This window comes from Lissotriton vulgaris, chromosome 4_1, assembly GCF_964263255.1.
Source record: "Lissotriton vulgaris chromosome 4_1, aLisVul1.2, whole genome shotgun sequence".
NCBI lineage: Eukaryota > Metazoa > Chordata > Amphibia > Caudata > Salamandridae > Lissotriton > Lissotriton vulgaris.
The window spans coordinates 498,620,252-498,646,615 of record NC_141691.1 but is presented as its reverse complement, the minus strand read 5'-3'; the positions used below and the strand labels follow the sequence as shown (position 1 = coordinate 498,646,615).

At 44.1% G+C, this 26,364-nt stretch overlaps 1 protein-coding gene and 1 pseudogene across 2 annotated transcripts in view; one reads left to right on the top strand and one right to left on the bottom strand.

Moving 5' to 3' along the window:
• NUP62CL (nucleoporin 62 C-terminal like) overlaps positions 1–26,364 on the top strand; it is a 325,577-nt gene that overhangs the window by 160,714 nt on the left and 138,499 nt on the right. For both annotated transcript variants that reach the window (XM_086964653.1, XM_086964652.1), the window contains exon 4: positions 22,464–22,574. In XM_086964653.1, the coding sequence (XP_086820779.1) occupies positions 22,464–22,574 (111 nt within the window). The remainder of the gene's footprint in view (positions 1–22,463; positions 22,575–26,364) is intronic.
• On the bottom strand, positions 6,405–7,702 carry LOC147718889 (uncharacterized; annotated as a pseudogene).

Sequence of the window (26,364 nt, the reverse complement as noted above, 5' to 3'; positions counted from 1 at the left end):
ACCATCTCTCCAGACGTCGCCTTCCTAACGGAAACATGGATGAACGCTTCCTCCGCACCAGACATCACCATTGCCATCCCTGAAGACTATAAGATCACTCGCAAAGACCTTACCAGCCACACAGGAGGAGGGATCGCTATCGTCCATAAGAAATCAATCCGCATCTCAACCAGCTCTGACGCCAACCTCGCCAACTCCGAACACCTTCACTTCCAGATCCACATCGATCCCAAGACCACACTCAGAGGCACCCTCCTCTACAGACCACCAGGACCCCGAGCTAAATTCAGTGAAGACATCACGGACTTCATCACTCCACACGCGCTCCCCTCCAAAGACTACATCCTTCTGGGAGACCTCAACTTTCACCTTGAAAAGATCAACGACCGCAACACCGCCACCCTCGTGGACAACCTCGCCAACCTCGGACTTAAACAACTAGTCACTTCCCCCACCCACATCGCAGGTCACACACTCGACCCAATCTTCACCTCCAGCAACCATGTCTCCTTCAGCCACACCACGGACCTCCTCTGGACTGACCACAGCTGCGTTTACTTCACCTACAACAAACCAAAACCCAACATCCACCTCCAACCTACCCTGCAAAGAAACTGAAACAAAATCACCACGGACCAAATCTCCGCATCGCTCCTTCGAAACTCCCCAGCCCTCTCTTCTAACACCAACGAAGCCGCCGCCAACCTCACCCTATGGTTATCCAACACCGCCGACACCTTAGCACCACTGAAAAAACGTCAAAGCAAACCTGGCAGCAAGAAGGCCTCATGGTTCAACGATGATCTCAAGAAGTCCAAGAAACTCTGCCGCTCCCTTGAAAAGGCCTGGAAAAAAGACCCAACCACCAGCACCAAGGACGCCTTCAAAAGCGCCACCCGCACTCACCACCAACTGATCCGAAAAGCCAAGAAAACAGCATTCAAAGATCGACTTGACAACAACGCCCACAACAGCAAGGAACTTTTCAACATCGTCAAGGAATTTTCCAATCCCTCGGCCAACTCCAACGACATCACCCCATCTCAAGCCCACTGCGACTCCCTAGCCTCATTTTTCCACAACAAGATTGCAGACATCCACAACAGCTTTGACAACCAACCCGGAAACCAACCCACCCTACCATTTGCTGATCATCTTCCCCCCGTGAACACCCTTAACAACTGGAACCCAATCTCCACTGAGGACACCATCCGTCTGATGAATTCCATCCACTCAGAATCCCCCACAGACCCATGTCCTCACCACATATTCAACAAAGCAGACTCCGTCATAGCACCGCACCTCCGAGACGTCATCAACTGCTCCCTCAACTCCGCCACCTTCCCGGAAGACTGGAAACACGCTGAACTCACCGCCCTCCTGAAAAAAACAACAGCAGACCCCACCGAACTCAAAAATTACCGCCCCATCTCGCTTCTTCCATTCCCGGCCAAAGTCATCGAGAAGGCTGTCAACAACCAACTCGCCGCCTTCCTCGAAGCCAACAAATCCCTCGACCCCTCACAATCTGGCTTCCGAGCAAAACACAGCACTGAGAACGCCCTCATCGCAGCAACAGACGACATTCGAACTTTACTGGACAATGGAGACACAGTCGCCCTCATCCTCCTTGACCTCTCTGCAGCATTCGACACAGTCTGCCACAGCACCCTTTTACAACGCCTCAATAACATCGGAATCCAAGGAAAAGCACTTGAATGGATCACCTCGTTCCTCACCGGAAGAACCCAGAGAGTCCGCCTTCCTCCATTCAAGTCCGAGGCCTCTGAAGTCATCTGCGGCGTACCACAAGGATCCTCACTCAGTCCCACCCTCTTCAACGTATACATGAGCCCCCTCGCGGCCATCGCACGCCAACACAACCTCAACATCATCTCTTACGCGGACGACACTCAACTGATCCTTTCCCTCACCAATGACCCCAGCACCGCCAAAACTAACCTACACGAAGGAATGAAAGAAGTTGCCGAATGGATGAAACAAAGCCGTCTGAAACTGAACTCGGACAAAACAGAAGTCCTCATCTTAGGTACATCCCCCTCTGCATGGGACGACTCCTGGTGGCCAGAAGCCCTCGGAAAAGCACCCATCCCGACAGACCACGCACGGAACCTAGGCGTCATCCTGGATTCTTCACTCTCAATGAACAGACAAGTCCGCGCCGTATCCTCTTCCTGCTTCAACATTCTTCGCATGCTCAGAAAAACATTTCGCTGGATCCCCTCCGAAACAAGGAAAACAGTCACCCACGCTCTGGTCACGAGCCGACTGGACTACGGAAACACCCTCTACGCAGGTACTACCGCAAAACTCCAGAAGAAACTCCAACGAATCCAAAACGCCTCAGCCAGGCTCATATTAGACATCCCACGCAACAAACACATCTCTGGTCACCTTAAAGACCTCCACTGGCTACCCGTCAATAAGAGGATCACTTTCCGTCTGCTTACCCACGCACACAAATCACTCTACGACATCGGACCAGATTGCCTCAACTCACGACTGTCCTTCTATACCCCCTCCCGCCAACTACGTTCTTCCAGCCAAGCCCTCGCCACTGTACCTCGCATCAACAAGACCACCATGGGAGGCAGATCCTTTTCATACCTGGCTGCTAAAACATGGAACTCACTCCCCGCTTACCTTCGCCTTACCCAGAACCACCTAGCATTCAGAAAGCAACTTAAAACATGGATATTTGACAAGTAATCCTCCTCCCCTTCCTAAGCGCCTTGAAACCCTCTGGGTATGTAGTGCGCTATACAAATTCCATGACTTGACTTGACTTGACTAGCTACCAAGGGTTGAGCAGAGATATTTCTCTGAACAGTGTTTTTACTGAACCAGGGAGAGTTTATTTAGTGGGCACTCGTGCTCCCCAACCAAATTAATACCCCCATTTCTGACACTTCCTCTATTTTGTTTGTTGTTTAATGTTTTTGCAGTTTAGTTTACTGCTGCATAATGCATTCTTCTCTGTTAAATTCTGCTACATTTGAGCTATCCTTCTGTACCCTCTATATGACTGTTCAAAACTTCCATTATATGGAAGTCTAAGATTTAATATGGCCGGTTTTGCTTTGTTACTATCAATGAGAAGTTTGTTTCAGGACAATGAAAATAAGTATAAGAAAATGTAGATTTTCATAAACCTTGATGGACAGAAAATCTGGATTTTATAAAAGACACAGAGGCTAATATTATGCAATCCTCTTTATTGCGCCACCCACAGCAGCATCCTCAAAAACCATAGAACACAACAAAATTTCTTTAGAACATTAACAAAGAGCCAGAACCTCCATGACTCTTCCTTCTTTTTGTGCTGCAGTTAAATTATTAAAGTCTTAAGAGTCCATATTAAATCCAGTAAACAAATAATCTGAAAAAGTAGAAACTCCTTCTTCCTTTTTTTATTGCTGTCCACGAGCTGTAAAAAAACAATCGTTACCTTCAAGGGTAGGGAGAGGAGGGATAATATTAGCATCCGTGTCTTTTATAAAATCCAGATTTTCTGTCCCATCATGGCTGATGAAAACCTACATTTTATGGCAAGACCGGAGGCTAATATTATGCAAGTTCAGAACCCACTTACCAACAGCGAACTTGCATTAATCACAGGCTTAAAATAGAACTTCCTGAAAACCGAATCATTTGACCAATCTGCACACCTCAATATATCATGCAAAGCACCACCAAGCATAAAAGCCTTTGATTCCGAAGCACCTCTCACAATTGCGCACCAAACCTACTCACATCCACACCAGCAATCTTCATCACTTCTTTCACCCATCTTGCCAAATTTGGGTTCGAAACAGATCTGTGAGATTTCCTATAAGAAATCCACAACTGATTCTTATTTGCAGGACGAATACCTACAGTTCTCATCTCATATTCCTATAACGTACAATACAATCATTCATGCCCATCAAAATAAGGATAAAAGATGCTATTCGAATTTGTCTTAGTTCTTCTACATAGATAAAAACAAACCCCTTCTGGGTTAAAAATCCTAGCCCCAAAAATCCAAAGCTCTTACATCAGACCCCCTTCGAAAAGACCATAAACACAGTAACATTGTCAACTTTTCACTTAAACTCTCAAATCTAAAACACTGTTACTTCCCAAACTTACTAAGTACTCTTCATACATCCCAAACCGAAGAACACCTTTCCACAGGGGGCTTGGAAACTTTTATACTCTTCATCAATCTCCTTACCAAATGACTTTGTCCAACAGATACTCCATTAACCAATTCATGACCAGCAGCAATAGCTGATGGTCCTATAAGCTAAACCTGAAGCAAACAAAGATGGCAAATAGTTTACCACATAGAGTACTTCCACTGAAACGGGATCATAATCCCTCTCCACACACCAGCGTAACCATTTCTGCCATGCCAATCTATACATCTTCCTTGTTTCTGGTGCCCATGATTCTCTAATAAGTTGAGAAGCCTAATTCGAAAGTCCTGGCATTTCCCAGAGTCTCTTGAAATTCTCCATGCCATCAGACTCAACTGATCTGAAGTTGACAACTTGTGAAACTCTCCTAAAGCCCCTCTCAGAATCCCCAGAAAAAATGGAAGTGGGATTGGACAATCTACCGACATTTCTAATAGGATGGGATACCAAACCTGAGATTTCCAAAGGGGCGTTATTAAGACTATTGTCTCCTTCCACCTGCGTACTAGCAATGTCACCCTGGTTATCAACACAAAAGGTGGAAATGCTTACGCTCGAAGACCCCTCCAATCCTGTCTGAAAGCATCTATCCCAGCTGATTCCGGGTCTGGACGCCAACTGAAAAACTTCTCCAACTGAGTGTTCCATCTGTTTGCAAACAGATCCACATAGCAAGGACCCCACAACTCCATTATCCTCTAAAACACTGACCTCTCCACCATCCAATTGCTTGAATCTGTCTGATTCCTGGAACACCAATCTGCGTGAAAACATTTCTGACCTGGAATATACTGCGCCTGGACCATTATCTTCTGATCCAGACAATAATCCCAAAAAACTCTCTCCAGATCCCTTGATCTCGGAGCCCCCAACTTGTTCACATATCTCACCACTGAAACATTGTCCATCCTCCGCAAAACAGAACATTTGGCCTTGTTTTTGGTAAAGCTCTTTATTGCAAAAGAACCTGCCAACAACTCCGAAAAAATGTATGTGCATTTGACTCTCCTCTGCAGTCCACATTCCTCCTGTTGAAATTGCACCACATCGTGCCCCCCAACCAGATGAACTTGCATCCGACTCTATTATCAATTCCGGATTTACTCTGAAAATTGCTTTCCCATTCCCTGCCTCCATATTCTTCAGCCACCAATTTAGTTCTGATCTTGCCTCTCCAGTAAGAGTAATCTCCTGAGAATATTTCATACCATTCCTTAAATGACTGCACTTCAATCTCTGAAGAGCACGATAATTTAAAGGTCCTGGAAAAATAGCTTGTATTGTTGAAGATAAAAGACCTACAATTCTCGCTAACATCCTCAAAGATATAACATTCATAGACAAAACCCTTCGAATTTCCTTCCTAATTTTCTTTATCTTGTCCAACGGTAACCTCAACTGACCTTGAATAGTGCCTATCATGAAGCCTAAACTGTGTTTCTTGACTCTGGGTTAAACAGGACTTCTCTCTGTTCACAATAAAACCTAGACTTTCCAAAAGGTTCACAGCTAACTTTGTGTATTCTTCTACTCTCTTCTTCTCCTGGTCCATAATCAATATATTGTCTAAATAGATTATTACACGAATTCCTCTTTCTCTCAAAAATGCTACCACAGGACGAAGCATCTTTGTTAAACACCATTGTGCCGAAGAAAGTCCGAAGGGGAGGCAAACAAACTTCCATAACTTTCCTCCCCATCTGAATCTCAGAAACTTCTGGTGCTCTAACCATATCGGAATTGTTAGGTATGCGTCCTTCCAATCCAGACGAGTCATCCAATCCCCTGTCTGAAGTATATCTCTCAACATATGCAAACCCTCCATCTTGAAATGATGGTACTCTACCCAGTCGTTCAGACCCTTCAAATTTATCACTGGTATCATACCCTTCCCTTTCTACCAAGAAAATGTTGCTTATGAACCCAGCACACGTTTCCAATTCCTCCACAATCACTCCTTTTACTAACACCTCCTTTACTACTTTTTATACCAACCCTGAAAGCTCCAAGTTGAATTTTATCATTGGTGGAGAGCAAAACTGTACTGGTTCTTCTGCGAAGTCTATCCGATAACCTAAAACCGTCTGCAACACCCAAGGATCCCTTGTTAACATACGCCAATTGTTGTAAAATTGGGCAAGTCTGCCGCCTAACTTTACTTGGGTAACAAAAAGGTCTTGTCTTACCTGACCTTCTTGTTCTTCAAATGCCCCTGGAATTTCCTCTCTTCGTTTGAGAATAGAAACCTCCTGTTTGATATCCAGATTGTTGCTGATAGGTGTAATTTCTAAATCCCCTCGCAAAAGAGGCCCTTGTGATTCCTTGATCACGGCTTGGAAAACTACCTCTACTTCTCCCGGCCCTTCCGAAAACCAGACGGTCAAAAACCTTCTTAATACCCCTCTGAGACTTCTCCAAAGAACTGAAAGCACCCACATATTTTCTCATTTCTTTTATAAAATCCTTACCAAAAAGCATTCCATTTGCATCAGATCCACTCTCATTGGCTAATTCCGCCAACTTTAGATCAATTTTTAAAAGCATACTCTTCCTTCTCTCAACTGAAATTGCGGTGTTCGCAATTCCTAACAAACACCCCGCCCTCTGAATCCATTCTCTTAATTCATCTATGTCCAGATCTTTTTAGTCCACATAGGCCTCCTCAGCCATATCAAATATTTTCGTTAATAGCCCTGTTAAGTCAAGCAATCTATCCTGACACTTGTTTAACTCTTTATCCAATCCCTTCTTTGGATCTTTGCCTCCTTTTGCTACAAATGCAATTATTTTTGCATCTAACTCAAAGCAACCTTATTTGCAAGACTTGGCCTAGGTCACACTGAATGAAGCCTCAACCTCATGTCCTTTGGTATTTGCTTTCTAAGCCACATCTGGACATACTCTGCAACATGTGGAGCTGGGCTCCATTCAGGTGATAACGGGTGCTTTATCATCATAGGATCAAACATAGACTCCCCTGAAGGATCCATGACCCCAGCACTCTCTTCAGACTACTCTTTTGTCTTTGCATCATTACTTTTATTTTTATCCACAAATTCATCATCTAAGCCAAATTCAGACGAACAACTTATCTCTATTTCTGCACTACCCGAAGACTCATCACATAACACTGTAATATGCCTTCTACCACCTTGACCTCTTTCTAGGTCACCATGCGTGTCCTCGACACCCGCTTGTTTTGCACGTTTTCGCGAAAATCCTGAGTCTGGGTATGCAGTTTTTGCATTTTTACATCTCAACCCATCAGATTCAACATACTTTCTCTTCCTACTTACTTTTCCACCTTTCTTCCCCAAGATTGGTGCATCAGCAGCTGACCTAAAATGTTCCTCTTGAGATGAAAGACCACTACTCCTTTTGAATTCCTCAAATTTCTTATCCATTCTTGAATCTAAGTCACATGCAAATTTTGATAACATTAACTTAATTCTCTCCTCCATTCTTAACTCTCCCGGAGTTAAAGCATTTACTTCTGACATACCTTATGCCTTTAAATCACTAACTAACTAAATACACTTATTCAAATCAAAACCAAAATAAATTTAAAAAATAAACAACTCTCAATTCTGCCTTTCCTTCACTCAATAAACAACCTTATATTCTCCTCATAAAAAAACGCTGTCTCTCTCTCCGTGTTTCCTCATCAGTTTCACTGAGAAACGCTGATTCATCACGCATCCGTAGGTGACGCGCGAATGCACGCGCATCTACCTAGTCCGACACGCGATAGCATGCGCAAAAACACAGTCCTACTCTATTTTCCATTAAACAATTCCTCCATGCATGCGTAAACCACGAGATATGCACGCGCAAGATCTCGCGCATAACACTGGTTGCCAGACCGCTCTGCTTTGGAATCCTCTTACGTTTAACAAAAACCGGTAAGAGTCCGTTAAACGGAATAATATTGTTTTCATAGAAAAAACTTCAACTCGCTACTTCCAAACCCAGAACCAAACTTCAAAAGCTTATACGCTCCTATCAAAAGTAAGCATTTTCCTTCCGAAACCTAGACCAAGAAACCTGTGCTTTGCTCTACGGACGCACTTCTAATTAACTGTCTCCTTAAACCCCCTCGCACCTCGCACAACTCCGGAACTGATTAATACCCAACCAAGTATTCTTCTATAGCTTATTCTCAAAATACTCTCGCAACACCTTGCGATAAATGAATCATCAATATATTGAAATCATCCCTAAAATCTTAAACTTAAAACTAACATTTCCAATATATAATATTTAAACATTCAAATCAATCATACGTTCTCAACATTTAAACTATCCAATGACTCAAACAATATATCATCAATATTATATTTTAAGAGAAACTAAAATAGATGACTTCTCTTATGGGCAGCAGCAAAAAAGAAGGAAGAGTCATGGAGGTTCTGGCTCTTTGTTAATGTACTAAAGAACTTTTGTTGTGTTTTTTGTTCTTTGAGGATGCTGCTGTGGGTGGTGCAATAAAGAGGATTGCATAAAATTAGCCTCCGGTCTTGCCATAAAATCTGAACTTCTTTGAGCTTGTATGACCTACTTTGATCTCCTGTATGCTTATTATTCATTGTACTAATCAGAATAGATGATTTCATAAAGATTCTCCTATGAACTTGCCTCATCTACCACTTTTGTCTGCATATATCCATTTTGTAGAGCACTTGATTATTTTAGAATCGCAAACTTGCTTAGTATTCAGGGTGGTCAAAATATGTTTACAGCAAGGAGTCTGCATTGTATTTGAGATTTCTTTTAACTTTATGGTAGTAAAATCATATTTAATATTGGATAGCCAATAAAGAAAAACTCTTATTGCTGCCCATGATCTCTAGCAATTTACAAGGTCTTAGGCAAATGACGTTCTCAAGAGCCCCAGTCACAGTTGGGTTTATAGAGAATGCTTATAAGAACCCGCTGCAGTTGCAGGTACAGGATTTAACGTCTTTGGTAGGGGCAGTAATTTTACTGGATTGATTCAGAGGTCCTGGAAAGACCCCTATAACAGTCCATGAAATGTGATCTACGGCTGGGTTGACCTTTTTTATGAATGATACGACTGTTGGACACAGGAATGTTTGTTAACAACGGGGCAGACACTATGCCCCAATTGAGGTACAAACACAATGTGGACCAGACAAGCAAATTGTAAGCAATGGACAGGCTTTTAGCCCACTGTAAATTCTTGTAATCTGACAGTGGGTCTTTTGTAGGTAACCAGCTTTCGCTGTCTGGGAGGCTCCACCTAATAAACAACTTTTCAATGGAAAGTTCTACCTAACAATAACTGAACTGCTGGCGCCACTTAAGGAAATATATTTCACACATCACGCTTATTCCACTATTCCTAAGCACCCTAAATAACAGGTTTGCTACCTTCTTTTTAATAAACTGTTTTTAAACTGTGTATCCTATATTATACGTTCTTTTGAAAAGTACAATTTGAACAAGTACACAACGATAGCGGGTTTTAGGTCAGCCCTGCCCAGTCACTTGCTTTTATGTGTTTTTCTTGCTTTGTCATATGTCATGAGCTGCCCGTTAATGCTGTGTCGATTCGAGGGGCGTTACTTTCTCCCTAAGGGCATTAAGTAGTCCTATTGTTAGACTTCAGATGTGACGTTAAATCCAGTCTGTTTTCATTACTAGATTTACTTTGCTGACATGCCAAAATGTTTTATTTCTGATTTATAGGTTTTTTTGTTTACTTTTTGGATTCCTTTACTTTTAAGGATACAATGCAATTCTCTGATCTCCCGTGAGCATTCTTTTTTTTATTTATTATGCCATAAAAATATGTTGTTTGGTTTATAGCTTTTCTTAGATCACAAAATTAAGAAATGCATACGCAGAGGCGTTTTTTTAAAGATGCACTTTCAAGTATCTACTACACAGTACGTCGCTCTGTATGCCGTTTAAGTCCCTCACTTGCAATGCAAACTTGATCTTCTGACTCCTTTTCATGACCCTCTCTGGGACAACAGTTTAGCGTTTAGTAAAGGCGCCGTAATCACTTCCATATTTTTGTAGCCAAACGTGTTCATCATTGGATTTTCTTACTTGAACTGAAGTTGCTAACTTGTTACCACACACTTCTGCGAACAAAAAGCCAGACCTTGGCCTTTGCCGTTGCATTTTGTACTGATTACATATCTACAACAGGTCTAGACTACAACAGAGAAAATTACATTCAGGGTGTATTCTAATCCTTAAACATGCTTGCTTTGCCATCAAAGAAAAGTGTACCCCACTAAGCTACATAACATTGTGGATGCACTGTAGCAAATGACTGGAATATTTTGCAATTTTATTCTTGTAAATCTGCCAGGACTACTCTTCCCAATATATTTGTAACATGTGTAAATAAATGAAAAATTTCCTAGCTAACGTAACGGAAAGTTTCTATTCCATTAAGGACTCGGAGGCGAGGATTATGCCTTCTTTCTCCACTTTAATAAACATCTGCGAAGACACAAACTACGCTTCCAATGGAATATGGGAAAAGCAGTAGAAAAGAACAACACGGTAACAACCAATCACAACAAGAGTCTCCGTGTCCAATAGGAGTCAGGTAGTCCAACAAAGTCCTCTGTCATGATCCCCTCTTCCTCTTTCTGAGCGCGAAAGCAGTCTACCATGACACCTCAGATATCTTGCTTTTGGGAATCAGTCCCTGAAACGGAGAACAAATTACTATACAGAAGTCACTGTTGACCCTGTAAGGAGCTAAAGAAAACGTTATTGCATACAACAAAGCATAACGATTAACTCAAAGTCCATTACTTACTGCAATACAGGGAGGGGTTTCCTCCAGGAACGCTGGGCGGGATAATCCTCGCCTCCGAGTCCTTAATAGAATTGCAACTTTCCGTTACGTTACCTAGGAAATTTTTCATTCTATGTCAGGACTGAATGTGAGTATTATGCTTGTTCAAGGCTTGTCCACCACCAGCTGAGCCATATTCAATAGTGGCTTAAAGTAAAACCTTTTGAAGGTAGAATCTGACGACCAGTCAGCTGCGTTGAGGATATCCTCCAGCCTGGCTCTCAGGCCAAAAGCTTTAGAGGCCATCCCTCCCCGTGCTGAATGCCCCCGAAGTGGCGAAGGCTAATGCCTGCCTATTGCATTACCCACCTGACCCATCTTGCGATGGTGGGGGAGGAAACCACCTTAAAGGGTTTCTGGAGCGCAATAAGAAGCTGAAGCTCTCCGGGGGGGCGAATGTCTTCTGTCATTTCCTCATAGGCTTTGAGACACCTCACAACGCACAACTTGGGAGAATCTGGTAACTCCGGGCAGGAGATAACTCTAGTATGTCATTTGGTGCACCTGAGAAGAGTGAAAGTCACACCCTTTGGAGTAAACATCCTTCCGGATAAGTCCAACGCTCGGACATCTGAAACCCGTCTGCAAGAAACCAAACAGAGAAGCATGGCCAACTTCGCTGAGGGTTCTTTCCTGGAAAGAAACCTGTTAGGCTGCCAGGACAAAAACAGATTAAGAACCGGATTAACGTCCCAAAGCACTGAATAACGCGGTTCCGGAGGTAAGGACAGGCCAATACCTCTCATAAGCCTGCAAACCAAAGGATGTTCCCCAACGGGGCATCCTTGAACCGGGACATGACCGGAAGAGATGGCAGACCTGAATGTGTTGATAGTGCGGTATGCAAGCCCGTCCGAAGTGAGCTGCACTAAAAAAATTCACGATGTGAACAACGTCTGTGCCCAGGGGATCGAAACCCCTTCGCATACACCAATGGGACCATTTTCCCCATGCCGAATTTTACCTCTTGGCGGTACTGCCTGCCCAAGCCTTGGAGATGAGGCTCTCAGCCGCTTCCGAAAGACCTGGAGCCTCCCAACGGCCCCGGAAATCCGCCACGCCATGAGAAATAGCGATCCCATCTCCACCAGAGGATAAGGAAGCCCGTCAGGATTCGTGAGGAGAGTCGGAAAGTGGGGGAGTAGGATTGGAAAATCCCAAGAAAGTTTCAGAAGAACCGGAAACCAGACTTGAGACCTCCACAGAGTGGTGACCAACACCAGGTCCACCTCCTGTCTCCGGACTTGCGCCGAAGTCCGCGTGATCATTGCGAAAGGAGGGAACGCATATCCCTGCTCCAGACTCCAGGCCTGCAGGAAGGCCTCCGTGGCAATCGCCAAGGGATCCGGTCTCCAACTGAAAAATCGAGGGGTCTGGTGATCGAGCCTGGAAGCAAACCGGTCCACCCAAAAAAAAAAACAATGATCGTTCAGCCGTGCAAAGACTGGTCCAGTTTCCAAAGACTCGAATCACTGAAGTGATGGGATTGGAAATCTGCTTCAGAGTTGTGTCTGCCCGACAGATACTCCGCCGTGTCGGAGATCTGACTGTCCAGGCAATAGTGCCAAAAGCTCGCCGCCAGGTCTGACCGGGCCTTCGACCGTGTGCCTCCGAGGTGGTTCACATAACGGACGGTGGAGACATTGTCCGTCTCCAAAAGGACGCAGGACCGTACAGACTCTCTCGTCCAGCAACGTACTGCAAAGGAGCCCGCCAGGAGCTCTAAACTATTGATATGCAATTTTTGTTCTTCTGGAGACCATAAGCCACCTGTAGCCATATCCCCGCATCTGGCACCCCAACCTTGTCTGCTGGCTTCTGATTCGATCACCAGATCTGGAGCTGAACCGAAGATCGCTCGGCCATTTCAGGCCTCCATGTGGTCCAACCACCATTGGATCTCGGCTCTCACCTCTGAAGACAAAGGGACTTTGTGGGAAAACGTGAACCCTTTCTGAAGAAAGAACACCTTGAGGCGTTGAAGGGCCCTGTAATGCAGCGTGCCCGGACAAATGGCCTGAATCGAAGCTGACAAAAGGCCCACAACTCGGGCCAGTTGGCGCAGGGACACCCGGTGTTGTGACAGGACACGCCTGAGCGTGTCGAATTTTCGCGATTTTTCTGGAGGGAAGACTGTGTGTAGATGTTGTGGAGTCGATCACGAACCCCAAAAATGTAAGCGACTGGGCAGGTTGCAGTGAAGATTTTTTCTCGTTTATCACAAAGCCCAAGTCCTGAAGAAGCGAAACAGTCACTTGAAGCTGAGAGATCAGCTGACAAGGGCAGGACACCATCAAAAGCAGGTCGTCCAAGTAGACAATCCTCCTGATTCCCTGAGCCCGTAGAAACTCCACCGCAGGCTTGAGGGCCTTGGTAAAGCACCGAGGAGCCGAGGAGAGGCCGAACGGAAGGGTGGTGAACTCGTAGATGTGGTCTCGTCAGGCGAACTGAAGGAAACGCCATTGAGGAGCAAAGATCAGGATCACGAGATATGAGTCCCTGAGGTCCAAGCAGACCATCCAGTGGTGAGGACGCAAAATATCTAGAAGGCAGTGAAATTTTGAAATAGCGATAGACCAGTCATTCGTTGAACTCCCTGAGGTTGATAACAATACGTTTGCCCCCATCCGTCTTGTCCACCAAGAAGAGATTGCTTAAAAACCCCCGGGGGTGCAAGGAAGAAAGGGAGACCGTGCCTTTGCGGAGGAGGGAGGCAACTTACTCGTCCACCAAGTCTGCGTCCTGTTCCGAAAACTGGATAGGCCGGGGTCTGGACTTGTGAATCGGATGTCCCATGAAACCCTTGTATCGTTTGGAGCACCCACGCATCCTGCGTTAGAGACAACCAAGCCTGATAACAACCTGCCAGCCGCCCCCCTAGGCTTAACAGGGAAGAAGGTTGAATGCTCACCTGAGTTAGAGGCGGAAGAACCTCCACGGAATCCTCTTCCTTACCCACGCCGACCTCGAGTGGGGTAGAAATTCCCAAAACGGGACAGGTCCTGGTATTGCCCGGAGCCTTTCTGATTGCACTGGTTGACCTGGGGATATTGTCAACCGGTGGAGCGACCCCTGCCTCGGCCGGCCCCACGAAAAACATGGGGAAAACCCTTTTTTATCGTGGATTGGGCCCTGTTCAAAGACGTGAAGGTGTTGACGAATTTGCCAAGTTCCTTCACGAAAGGCTCTCCGAACAATCCGCCCTGTGCTACTGCCCTGGCCTCTGAATCAGATAGGTCCCTCGGCTTGAGATCTATCTTTATAAGAAGTGACCTACGGCGCTCTGTATTGAGGGCACAATTTGCATTTCCTAAAAAAACAATCACTCTCTGCTCCCAGTTGGAAAGGGCCTCTGGGGAGATGATAGATCCAGATTCTTTGGCCTCCTCTGCCTTATCCAGGATTTTGGTGACTGGGCCCAAAGCTTCTAAGAGCTTAACCTGGCAGGCCCTTCAGTATCTGTCAATGCCCTTTTTTGGGTCACAAATGAATTTCTGGAGAAAGGTGGACATGCAGGCATCGATCTCCGGGGTCATGGCCACCTTCCCTTCTAGAGAAGGTCGCAGGCACTCCGCCCGCAAACAGTTGCGAGCCTCCTTTTCCAGGGGGCGGCGAATATGTTCTGCCACATATGCCGCAACCTTTTCCGCCGGGGCCCACTTCGAGGATCGTGGGTGGACAATGTCATTCAGGTTTAACATATCAGCAGTAAGCTGAGGCGCGGAACATGAATGTGAGGGGAGCCAGGGTCTTGAAGGGCCTGGGGAATCTGGGTCGCCATCTGCGTCTTGGTCGGTAGTCTGGGGGGTTGGATCAGGTGGAGTGAGGGTGCCTGCGGTGGGCGCCTTCTGACTAGCCACAAACGCTTGGCGCAGGCGCTCGAAAGCGTCAGTATCTACTCCGGGTTGCCAGGAGCGTTTTGCTGGCGGAGGGCCAGATGGATCAGGGGTGGAAGTGGAGGGCCCCACCGCTAAGCATTGGTCAAGGCGCGAAGACGCCTGGTTAATTTGCTGGGACAGTCTATTTTCCAAGTGGGAAATAGCTTGGTCTACTGCTTGGTAGATAGATGAATTCACTGCCTCGTAAAAGGCATCACCCCAGGGTAAGTCTGCGAGGGGGTCAGCCTCCTCAGAGTAATCATCATAGTACTCCATAATGGTAGCGATAGTGTGGCTGGGGGGTGGAAAGAAATAGAGACCACAATGGCACAATCAATAAGGCTGGGTGTCAGCCTGCGTGTTTGGGCGGCAGAGACCGCAGATTAGTATGGGGGGGTCTGCCCTGTGACTAGTGCTGGCATAAGGTAGAATACAAACAATACTCGTGACCCCCACACTTAGGGGTCTCCACTGGTCTGGAGCTTGTCCCCCAAAGTAGGCCTTATCAGGCCAGTACGAAACCTCTACTAACGAGGCGCAATATAAAAAACAGTACAGGACTCAAAATCCTTCCCCAGTACCTGAAAGCAGGACTCTGAGCGTTAGCATTGAAAAACGGCAAAACGCACACTTTTTTATTGCCGTGTACGGATCCCCAACAGGGCGTTCAGTCTTAGACCAGGGCTCCTGGTAATGGCTGACGTGTGCGCGGTGTTTGAATCCCTGAGGAAACTTCAAACACCGCGTTGCGTCCAAGCCAGTCTCCCTATCAGCGGTAGGCCCTAGGAGCCAGCCAGCCGAAGACGCGTAGGGACGGGTGAACGGCCCCCTGTGCCTGCGGCGTCAAACAGAACACGCAGCAAGAGAACTCGCACCGCCACAGTCGACAAGGAACCTGCGGGCAACATCCTTTAGAACCCCTAAATAAAGACGGAAATCAACGGGAGTAGAGAATAGCGCGACACTAATGAAAATACACTTTGGAATTATTTCAAGCACAGTCTCAATGACATAACGCTAAATAAAACAATGGATGCACATTGGAATCAATCTAGTACATCAAAACCAAGTGCTAGACAAAAAAACTGAGGAGCACTTATCTAAGGCTGCTGAGCAGCGAAGAAAGAGGAAGAGGGGATCATGACAGAGGACTTTGTTGGACTACCTGACTCCTTATTGGACACTGAGACTCTTGTTGTGATTGGTTGTCACCGTGTTGTTCTTTTCTAGTGCTTTTTCCACTGTTCCATGGGAAACGTATTTTATTCGTTTCTTCGCTGCTGTTTAATAAAGTGGAGAAATAAGGCATAATCTTCGATATAGAATCCCAAATTTATATCCGGGTCGAAAAAGTCATAAAGCACTTAAAATATTATTTTTTACAATCAACCAGTCTATAATTCTCGTTTATCAGAATACTGTGGAGTCGTTTTAAAAAAATCTGGTAGGATTTTCTTTGCCGTTACAAATGTCATTGGAAATGTTACGACAGTCCAAGCTTGCATTTTAATATAGAATACTGTTCGGTTTCTGACATGTTTGCTTACCTTAGCCTAAAAATAGAAGCTAACATTTTATTTCTCAATGCACCTCCTGTGTATATTTACGTCAAAATGACGTTGCTAGAATTTAGCGCCAGCTGACATGCATAAAGACTGAGCAGTGGGAGTTAAAAAAGCTTTCGTGTAAACATCCTTGCCATGCGCGGATTGCGTCAGGTTTATTTGCATTATTTTATTTAAGTTCTTCTTGCCAGAAAACTATCCTTTAGAGTGCTCTGGAAATTATACCTGAATTGTATACCAGAGGAAGCATGGCCATTTCCTCGCTGTGTTAAATACTAAGCCCCAGGGAATTGACGTAGTCCCTTTCAATAAAATACGTACTCGCCACTGGTTTTCCAGAAATAGTTCTGCCTTTTTCCCCTGTGGCTTTCAAAAACCACCTTGCATGTGTCATAATGTCCCGCGGCATGAAAATGCATTAGGAAACAGGTGAAAAGCCGCTATCACAGGTTAAGTGCCACTAACATTTTGTAGTAAGATATATATATATATAGCTTCTGTTTCTTCTAACCTGGTGTGTGTATTAAGCCCTGTAGCAAGAGTTTTGGTGATAACTAGTGTTGCTATAGGGCAGCTCCAACACTGGGCTTTGATAAATCGTTTTCACAGTTTCATAAGGCCAGGTAGAAAAGGAAGCACGCATGTATAGGACTTACATTATATTTCTAACAAGTAATTTAGTCAGGCATTCTAGTTACTAAATATGGCTGATGCTTCTGAAAATATTGAAGCAATATTATATCTTGCATGGTTTGGGAGTGCCCGAGGTTTCAATAGTCTATGATCAAGTACACCATTTGTTGAAAGTTACACTGTGATGTGTGAGACCCAGTAGCTATGATCCGAGAATAGGACTGGACATCCTCTTTTTAAACCAGAGTTGTAACTGCCCTATGTCAACCAAAAAAACAAGACTATATCTTTCCATATTTGTTTAGCCTGGGTTTTAACTGTTGGTAATATTTCCATTAGAGAAATGGAGATTAGAGAGTAAGCTGATCTGATTGACATTCAGTTACCTGGACTTAGGCAGTAGTGCAATTAAAATTCATTTTAATTTACACTTGGATGGTTTTGTGGTAGTGTTAGATTCCTTTGGATCTGCGTTAGCCAATACCTTTTTGATTTTACTACAATAAAAATATGTATATTATACGTAGTTCAAGGGGCTTTCAGCCATCCCTCGTCATCCATTGGTGTGTTGTTGTGTCATTAACCTTTTACTGCTTCCCAATACGGCATGCAGCATGGGCAGTGGGTCAGCCTTTAAGTAACTGCATTTTGCTCTTTCATATCCACTCACAAGGTGGTTCCCTTCATTGCCAGTGTTTTTTGCTTTTACATTATTGTTACTGTGAGAAAGTGAATTAATGATGGAGGTGGATTGTGGTCCGTCACAAGTAATAAGGTCAATATCTTGTTAGGTCCAGTTAAAAGCTTCTGTAAGCTCAAGCCCTGGTAGTTATGGCACATAGCAGGCAGGCTTAACTTCTATCGGACCGACATCTCCCACCCACGCGCCTCTCAATGGCCCTAAAGGGTCTGGCACAATATTTACTAGTGTTTTGTATATTAATGATATTGCCTTCTCCTCCAAGGGGTCTGTCAGGAGTCTATCCTCCAATAGAGAGGCCTGGGTCTGATCTTGGGTCTGTGGCCCCTTCCTGTCCCCAAACACCCAGTCATTCACCATAACCAACTGAGCAGCCCAGTAATACAACCTTACCTCTGGAACCTCCAGTCCCCATCATAAAAACCCCTCTGCAATTTATGCAAGGCTATACGTGCTGCTCCTGTGTCGATAGGAGGTATCACAGCTCTCCCTCATTCATTTGGAAGAACGATGATGAAATCGGATATGGAGTATTTTGCAGGACATAGAGTAGGCGAAGAAGTGTCATCGTTTTAAATATGGCCTGTATCGTTAAAGGCAACGTCCTCGAATGCTGGGCGTCTCCTTTAAATCTGTCCAGTTAGGGCAGTAGGTTTCTTTTGTAAAATCTCTGAGGGTGCCTTATAATATTGATCTCTAAATATTTTAACCCTTTCAAATTCAGTGCAACCATGCACCTTGATATCAGGTTAGGGATTCCCTTGCAAATGAAAACAGGGACTTTTCCCAGTTAATACGATTAGTCCCCGAATATACAGAAGATTTGCAATATTCTGTCAATGGACTTCCTGTGGCGTTGAATATGTAATAAAGTCGGCATATATGGAAATGCGCTCATCCCACTCGTCACCTACTGAGAGTCCGCATATCAGCGAGTCCTGACGAACCCATGCCACCAGTGGCTCCGGCACCCGAGCAAACAGAATCGCGGATAGCGGGTACTCTTGTCTTGTGCAGGGTGAACTTGCGGGTCACAGTTGCATTGGCACGCACTCTCGCCAACGGCTGCTCATACAACAACTTTACCCAAGCAATACATTTCGGTCCAATCCCCTTGCGCGCCATGACTGCCTGCTAGTAGTTGCATTCCACACTATCAAAAGACATCCTGGCATCCAGGGACAGGAGAGCCGAAGACATGCAGGACCACAAACAACCTGCGCAGATTGATCCTGTGCGGTATGAAGCCCGATTTGATCTGGGTGTACTAGTGAGCGAATCACCGTCCTCAGGCACATGGCAAGTATCTCCGTCAGGACCTTGACCTCGAAATTCAGGAGAGATATTGGTCTGTACGACCCACAGCTCAACAGAGACTTAGCCTCCTTGGGTATCACTAGATCAATGCCAAGCACTAGTCTTTTGGTAAAACCACCTCCTGATTTGCCTCTTGAAACATAGTGAGAAGGTGTGGGGTCATTTTATCCAGTAAGAATTTAAAAAGTTTGGGGGGGCACCCCATTCGGCCCTGCTGCTTTCCCTGATTGTTTAGCTAGGGCCGCCATGGTAATCTCCTCCACCATCAAATCGCCTTCCAATCCATCTCTTTCCTCAGTAGTCAAATCTGGTATGTTAATATCTCTATGAAATTTGACAGTCTGGCTTGGCATACCCGGAGGTGGATGTATACTGCCTTTCATAGTGGGAAACAAAGGCCTCTGCAATCTCATGCCCCGTCATACGTGCCATTCCTAGGTCATCTAGTATCTCCAGACCCATCCTCTTGAGGTCTCCTGCTTATCCAGCCATGCCAGATGTTTGCTGGCCTTTACCCCCATCTCAGATATTCTATATCTAGTTGCCCTTGCTAGTGCCCTGGCGCCATCCTCCAAAAGCTCTTTGTGCCCTTGTTCTCGTAGGCAAAGGTGACGGGTTACCTCCCTGGGTTTTTCTTCTCCCCTCCTGTCTGGGCTTCCAATTCTAGAATCCCTCTCTGTCCAGAGTCTTGCATTTCAATACTCATTCTTTTTTTGGGGGCCCCTATCAAGGCCTGAACGTGACTCCTAAGTACTGTCTTGAAAGCCTCTCAAAGTATCAATCCTTAGTCCACCAACCCCGTGTTTTCTGTGAAGAAGTGATCAGTGCAGTCCTGAACACTGCACCCAAAGTGTGGGTTTCTAAGGTACCATGTGTCAATCCTTTGGGGGAAAAACATGTTCCCTCAAGGACCCCTCTAGAGTGGCCTCTATGGGGGAGGGATCTGATATCCTACAGGCTGTATGCTTCCTTGAATTGTCCCACAAACTGAGTCTGTGTGATCAAATAGTCTAGCCACACAAGGCCCCCATGTGCTACGGCATGTGAGCATATTGTCTAACATTCCCACGCCAAATATCGCCTAATTCCACAGAGGAGAGAAAATCACTTAGACCCCCGTCACTCTTCCCTGAGGACACCCCTCCCAGAACGTCCTGTTCCACCAAAAGTACATCGTTCATGTCATTCCCCATAATCCACTTTCCTGTGGGAGTTCCAGAAGCAGCAGGCCCAACACATCCAATGAGGGGGGTTTGCAGTCTGGGCGGGGCGTATACCTAGAAGAGGTCAATGGTCATTCCCTCCCACTGCCCACTCAAGGTAACATATCTTCCCAATGGGTCCGTCAATGGTCATTCCCTCCCACTGCCCACTCAAGGTAACATATCTCCCCAATGGGTCCGACCATGACTTCCCTGGTATAAAGGGAGATGCCTTTCTCCCTAACACACCCACCCCTCTGAAGCCTGTGGCGTGTGTGTGTTTGTGTGTGTGTGTGTGTATATATATATATATATATATATATATATATATATATATATATATATATATATATATAATCTTTCCGGTGAATGATTGGCGGCCATCTTGGAATGAAGGTCCGTCATTTCTCTTTGTATTTTCTCTTTGTATTTTCCCTTTGTATTTTCTCTTTGTCCATGCATTGCGAGTGTAGTTGAAAGGTGCTTGCTGTAGCAGTTCTTCTGGTCGTAAAAGCGCACACGGAGAAGAGAAAATCTTTCATACATATCACTAAAGCTGCCTTTAGGCCAGAGCTAAAAATAGCTGTGCAATTGACGCAGTACAGGTCAGCACAATATCTACCAGTTTTACATATTTATAACTCCCTAACTGTCCTGGGCTGCAAAGCAGATTTAGTCCAAATACGTGGATTCGAGCTCTGATTTCCAGGTTACAAGATCCGGAAGTGTATTTTTCCACTTTTGATGTTCTTACCGTTGGCCTAACTAATGGACACATTTGTGTTTTTTTTAGCTCATCAACGACCCGATTAGCAGAATCGAGCTGATCTCTCCCGCAAAAAAAGGATTTTCATATGTAAAGAACCCTATATTGCAATTCGGTAACCTATTACTGAATCGCAAAATGGACTAGCGGTTCGGCATTAGGAAGGGCGTGTTAAGGGCTTCCCTTGCTAATAGTGGCACGTAGTGCTATGTGGGAATGTTTTGCAACTGAAATGTGGTCGTAAACCATTCACATTTTACTGCCTACTTCAAGTAGGTCGTGACCCATTGCCCATTCACTTTGTGAATGATTGTAAAAATATTTTTTAAAAGAAGGTAGTGGTCCGACGGACCACTAGCTACTCTTGAAAAATGAAAAGAAAATTTTTTGTTTTTAAAATACATCCCGTTTTCCTTCAGGGAAACCTTACTCCACTAAAAGAAATAAAAACATTACTTTATTTAAAAGCAATCACAGACACATGGTGGTCTGCTGACCCCAGCTTGCTATCATCCCTGTGGTTTTAGCTGTTCCCAATTGGTCGCAAATTGCGACATACCTCAAGATTAATGAGGTAGGTCTTTTTGCTACCCACTGGAAATCGTAAACCATGTAAAACACACTCTAGTACATCACTGTTTGCGAATACCTAACAGCGAATCGACTCGCTATTAGGTATTCGCAAACACAAAGGCATGTACTTCTGGTCTTAAACACTTTAAAACATTATTCACAAAGATTTGCTTCAGTTGATACATTTCAAAATGAAACTCACTGGCAGTTGGTTCTGGACTCCATAGAAGCTCAGATGTTTCTTGTGACTTGATAAAATGCAAAGCGTATGTGTTTAATGTGCAAGTCGCAAAATTGAAATTAAGTAACTAAGCTACGTTAGGGTAAGCATTATTCTGGTGTAATTGTGTATTGCTAACTGGTCCGATATAGCTTCCTGCACCGCCTACATCAATGAAACAATTTTGTTACCTTGATAACTGGATATTTGTTTATTTCCGGCTTCGACCTGAAACATTTTCAGAATTTATTTGTCTATCTTGGCATTGTAAATGTCTACATGGATTTTGAAGACCAGCTAAGTGGTATCCATAGATCTATTGAGTTTTGATATTATAACTTCATTAAGAGTTCAGACAGGCCGACGTACATGTGCATATTAAATATTTGTTTGTAAAATACACCAGTTAAATGTTAATATGTCCCTTGTGACATACAAAGTTCCCTAACACACTCTTATTCATGCATTTTTTCACTTTTGAAAGTCCTGTTTTTGGGATATATTACTGTTTGTCTGTTGTATGTAACACTAAAATTACCCTTAATACTTTATTTTCTTTGGGTTAGGATTTGGCATGCAGCCCTCAGCAGTATTACAAGGTGCTGCAGCTCCTTCAGGAGCACTGCCAGCCTACCCCGGCCAAGGACCAGGCTTGGCGTTTGGCGCAAAACCTTCAGGTACTGTAGTGTTTTTGTAGGACTGTTGACCCTAGCAGCAGTTCAGTCTGCTTTAATTTTCTCCTATTTATGTCTGAAAGAAAATTGTATGATGGCTCCTGTGAAAAGCTGGAAGCGGGGAGGTGGAAGAGCAATGAAAGCTTGGTTAAAATAGATGGTTTTAAGTGTATATATCTTGAAATGATGGAGGATACGATCAGATAGTGGTTCTAAGACACTTTTAAAGACTTTTATTGCCGGATCAGAATGCCTCAAGTGATCCTCTGCAAGTGTATATATTTTCTTTAGTCTGAAGATGGGGCGAAACAACAAATCTATAAATGCCAGTATTCTTGTTCGGATATTGATTTGATGTTTTTCTTTTATTACTCTAATTACCAAATAATTGCTAACTGGAACTAAAACCCATTCCACCAACCTAAATCTGCTTACTCATTTGCCTGCTCTGTTCTCATAACCCATGTATTGTGAAGCGGTTGGTGGGCTGATCGAGTCATTGTTTTTAGGTCTCCTCAGAGACTGTGCATGTACTGTTGCTTGAGAAACAATTTGTTTGCAAACAAGGGGTTTGGACCCCGTTAATAGATTACCATTTGTTGGCATCATGTTCACTATTGTTTTCTTGTTTCTCATTGGTCAGCACAGACCGGTTTCGGTTTCACTTTCCCTTCGTGTGTTTGTCCCTTCCATGGAACATTACATTCTGTCACGGCCAGTGTCCTTCCACTGGTTGCCAGCTACTGGAGTTGTTATTATTAGGTCAAGCCTGGGCAGCGCAAGCGCTGCTGCGAGTCCTGCAGTAGTGGAATATGGCTCTGAAGCCCCACCCACTCTCCACTCATATTTGTATTGGCTTGTATCATTGTCCTTCGTAAAGGCTGGCTTCCGATTCAGTATTATGCTTCATAGTCCCTCCTTGGTACCGCTTTGTCTGCATTTGTTACCTCCAATAATGACTGAACCTTTTACTTGTCTTGCTACACGGTCTGCTTTATCTTGGCTGTGAGCACTATTTTGTTTAATGATTTCCCCCTATTCCATCCAGGACGTGCTTTCCCTACAAAGCAGCAAGCTGCCTGGCCAGTCTGCTTTAACTTTAGCGGCCCGCTCCTTTATTTATTTAATTTATCAGCCAGGTCTGCTTAAATGTTAGCAACCGCTGCGCTATGAAACTTTTTTTTTTGTATTATAAAGTTGGGTGAGAGCGCCCCACAGGGTGCTTTCACTTTAATGGTGGCCACATCCTTTTCTTTAAATGCTGTTCGTTGTAGTCCGCTTACAGCAAGCTGTTTCTAAAGAAAGGGGCATGATTGCCATTAAAGTGTAAGCACCACATGGGGCCCTTTACCCAAAAAAACACTGGTTTGTGCATTTCACAATCAAATGATTTTTTTGTGTGTAAAAACTCCCCATGCGGTGCTTAAGTTGTGCCTGGAAATGCGGCACTCCCATCACTGGCTTCTCTCCTGCGCTTATACTGCATTGGTCTGGTCTCAACTCCCCATGCTACCCTGGTACAGGCAAGTGAGTGTTCCAGCACTCTCTTCAGACTACTCTTTTGTCTTTGCATCATTACTTTTATTTTTATCCACAAATTCATCATCTAAGCCAAATTCAGACGAACAACTTATCTCTATTTCTGCACTACCCGAAGACTCATCACATAACACTGTAATATGCCTTCTACCACCTTGACCTCTTTCTAGGTCACCATGCGTGTCCTCGACACCCGCTTGTTTTGCACGTTTTCGCGAAAATCCTGAGTCTGGGTATGCAGTTTTTGCATTTTTACATCTCAACCCATCAGATTCAACATACTTTCTCTTCCTACTTACTTTTCCACCTTTCTTCCCCAAGATTGGTGCATCAGCAGCTGACCTAAAATGTTCCTCTTGAGATGAAAGACCACTACTCCTTTTGAATTCCTCAAATTTCTTATCCATTCTTGAATCTAAGTCACATGCAAATTTTGATAACATTAACTTAATTCTCTCCTCCATTCTTAACTCTCCCGGAGTTAAAGCATTTACTTCTGACATACCTTATGCCTTTAAATCACTAACTAACTAAATACACTTATTCAAATCAAAACCAAAATAAATTTAAAAAATAAACAACTCTCAATTCTGCCTTTCCTTCACTCAATAAACAACCTTATATTCTCCTCATAAAAAAACGCTGTCTCTCTCTCCGTGTTTCCTCATCAGTTTCACTGAGAAACGCTGATTCATCACGCATCCGTAGGTGACGCGCGAATGCACGCGCATCTACCTAGTCCGACACGCGATAGCATGCGCAAAAACACAGTCCTACTCTATTTTCCATTAAACAATTCCTCCATGCATGCGTAAACCACGAGATATGCACGCGCAAGATCTCGCGCATAACACTGGTTGCCAGACCGCTCTGCTTTGGAATCCTCTTACGTTTAACAAAAACCGGTAAGAGTCCGTTAAACGGAATAATATTGTTTTCATAGAAAAAACTTCAACTCGCTACTTCCAAACCCAGAACCAAACTTCAAAAGCTTATACGCTCCTATCAAAAGTAAGCATTTTCCTTCCGAAACCTAGACCAAGAAACCTGTGCTTTGCTCTACGGACGCACTTCTAATTAACTGTCTCCTTAAACCCCCTCGCACCTCGCACAACTCCGGAACTGATTAATACCCAACCAAGTATTCTTCTATAGCTTATTCTCAAAATACTCTCGCAACACCTTGCGATAAATGAATCATCAATATATTGAAATCATCCCTAAAATCTTAAACTTAAAACTAACATTTCCAATATATAATATTTAAACATTCAAATCAATCATACGTTCTCAACATTTAAACTATCCAATGACTCAAACAATATATCATCAATATTATATTTTAAGAGAAACTAAAATAGATGACTTCTCTTATGGGCAGCAGCAAAAAAGAAGGAAGAGTCATGGAGGTTCTGGCTCTTTGTTAATGTACTAAAGAACTTTTGTTGTGTTTTTTGTTCTTTGAGGATGCTGCTGTGGGTGGTGCAATAAAGAGGATTGCATAAAATTAGCCTCCGGTCTTGCCATAAAATCTGAACTTCTTTGAGCTTGTATGACCTACTTTGATCTCCTGTATGCTTATTATTCATTGTACTAATCAGAATAGATGATTTCATAAAGATTCTCCTATGAACTTGCCTCATCTACCACTTTTGTCTGCATATATCCATTTTGTAGAGCACTTGATTATTTTAGAATCGCAAACTTGCTTAGTATTCAGGGTGGTCAAAATATGTTTACAGCAAGGAGTCTGCATTGTATTTGAGATTTCTTTTAACTTTATGGTAGTAAAATCATATTTAATATTGGATAGCCAATAAAGAAAAACTCTTATTGCTGCCCATGATCTCTAGCAATTTACAAGGTCTTAGGCAAATGACGTTCTCAAGAGCCCCAGTCACAGTTGGGTTTATAGAGAATGCTTATAAGAACCCGCTGCAGTTGCAGGTACAGGATTTAACGTCTTTGGTAGGGGCAGTAATTTTACTGGATTGATTCAGAGGTCCTGGAAAGACCCCTATAACAGTCCATGAAATGTGATCTACGGCTGGGTTGACCTTTTTTATGAATGATACGACTGTTGGACACAGGAATGTTTGTTAACAACGGGGCAGACACTATGCCCCAATTGAGGTACAAACACAATGTGGACCAGACAAGCAAATTGTAAGCAATGGACAGGCTTTTAGCCCACTGTAAATTCTTGTAATCTGACAGTGGGTCTTTTGTAGGTAACCAGCTTTCGCTGTCTGGG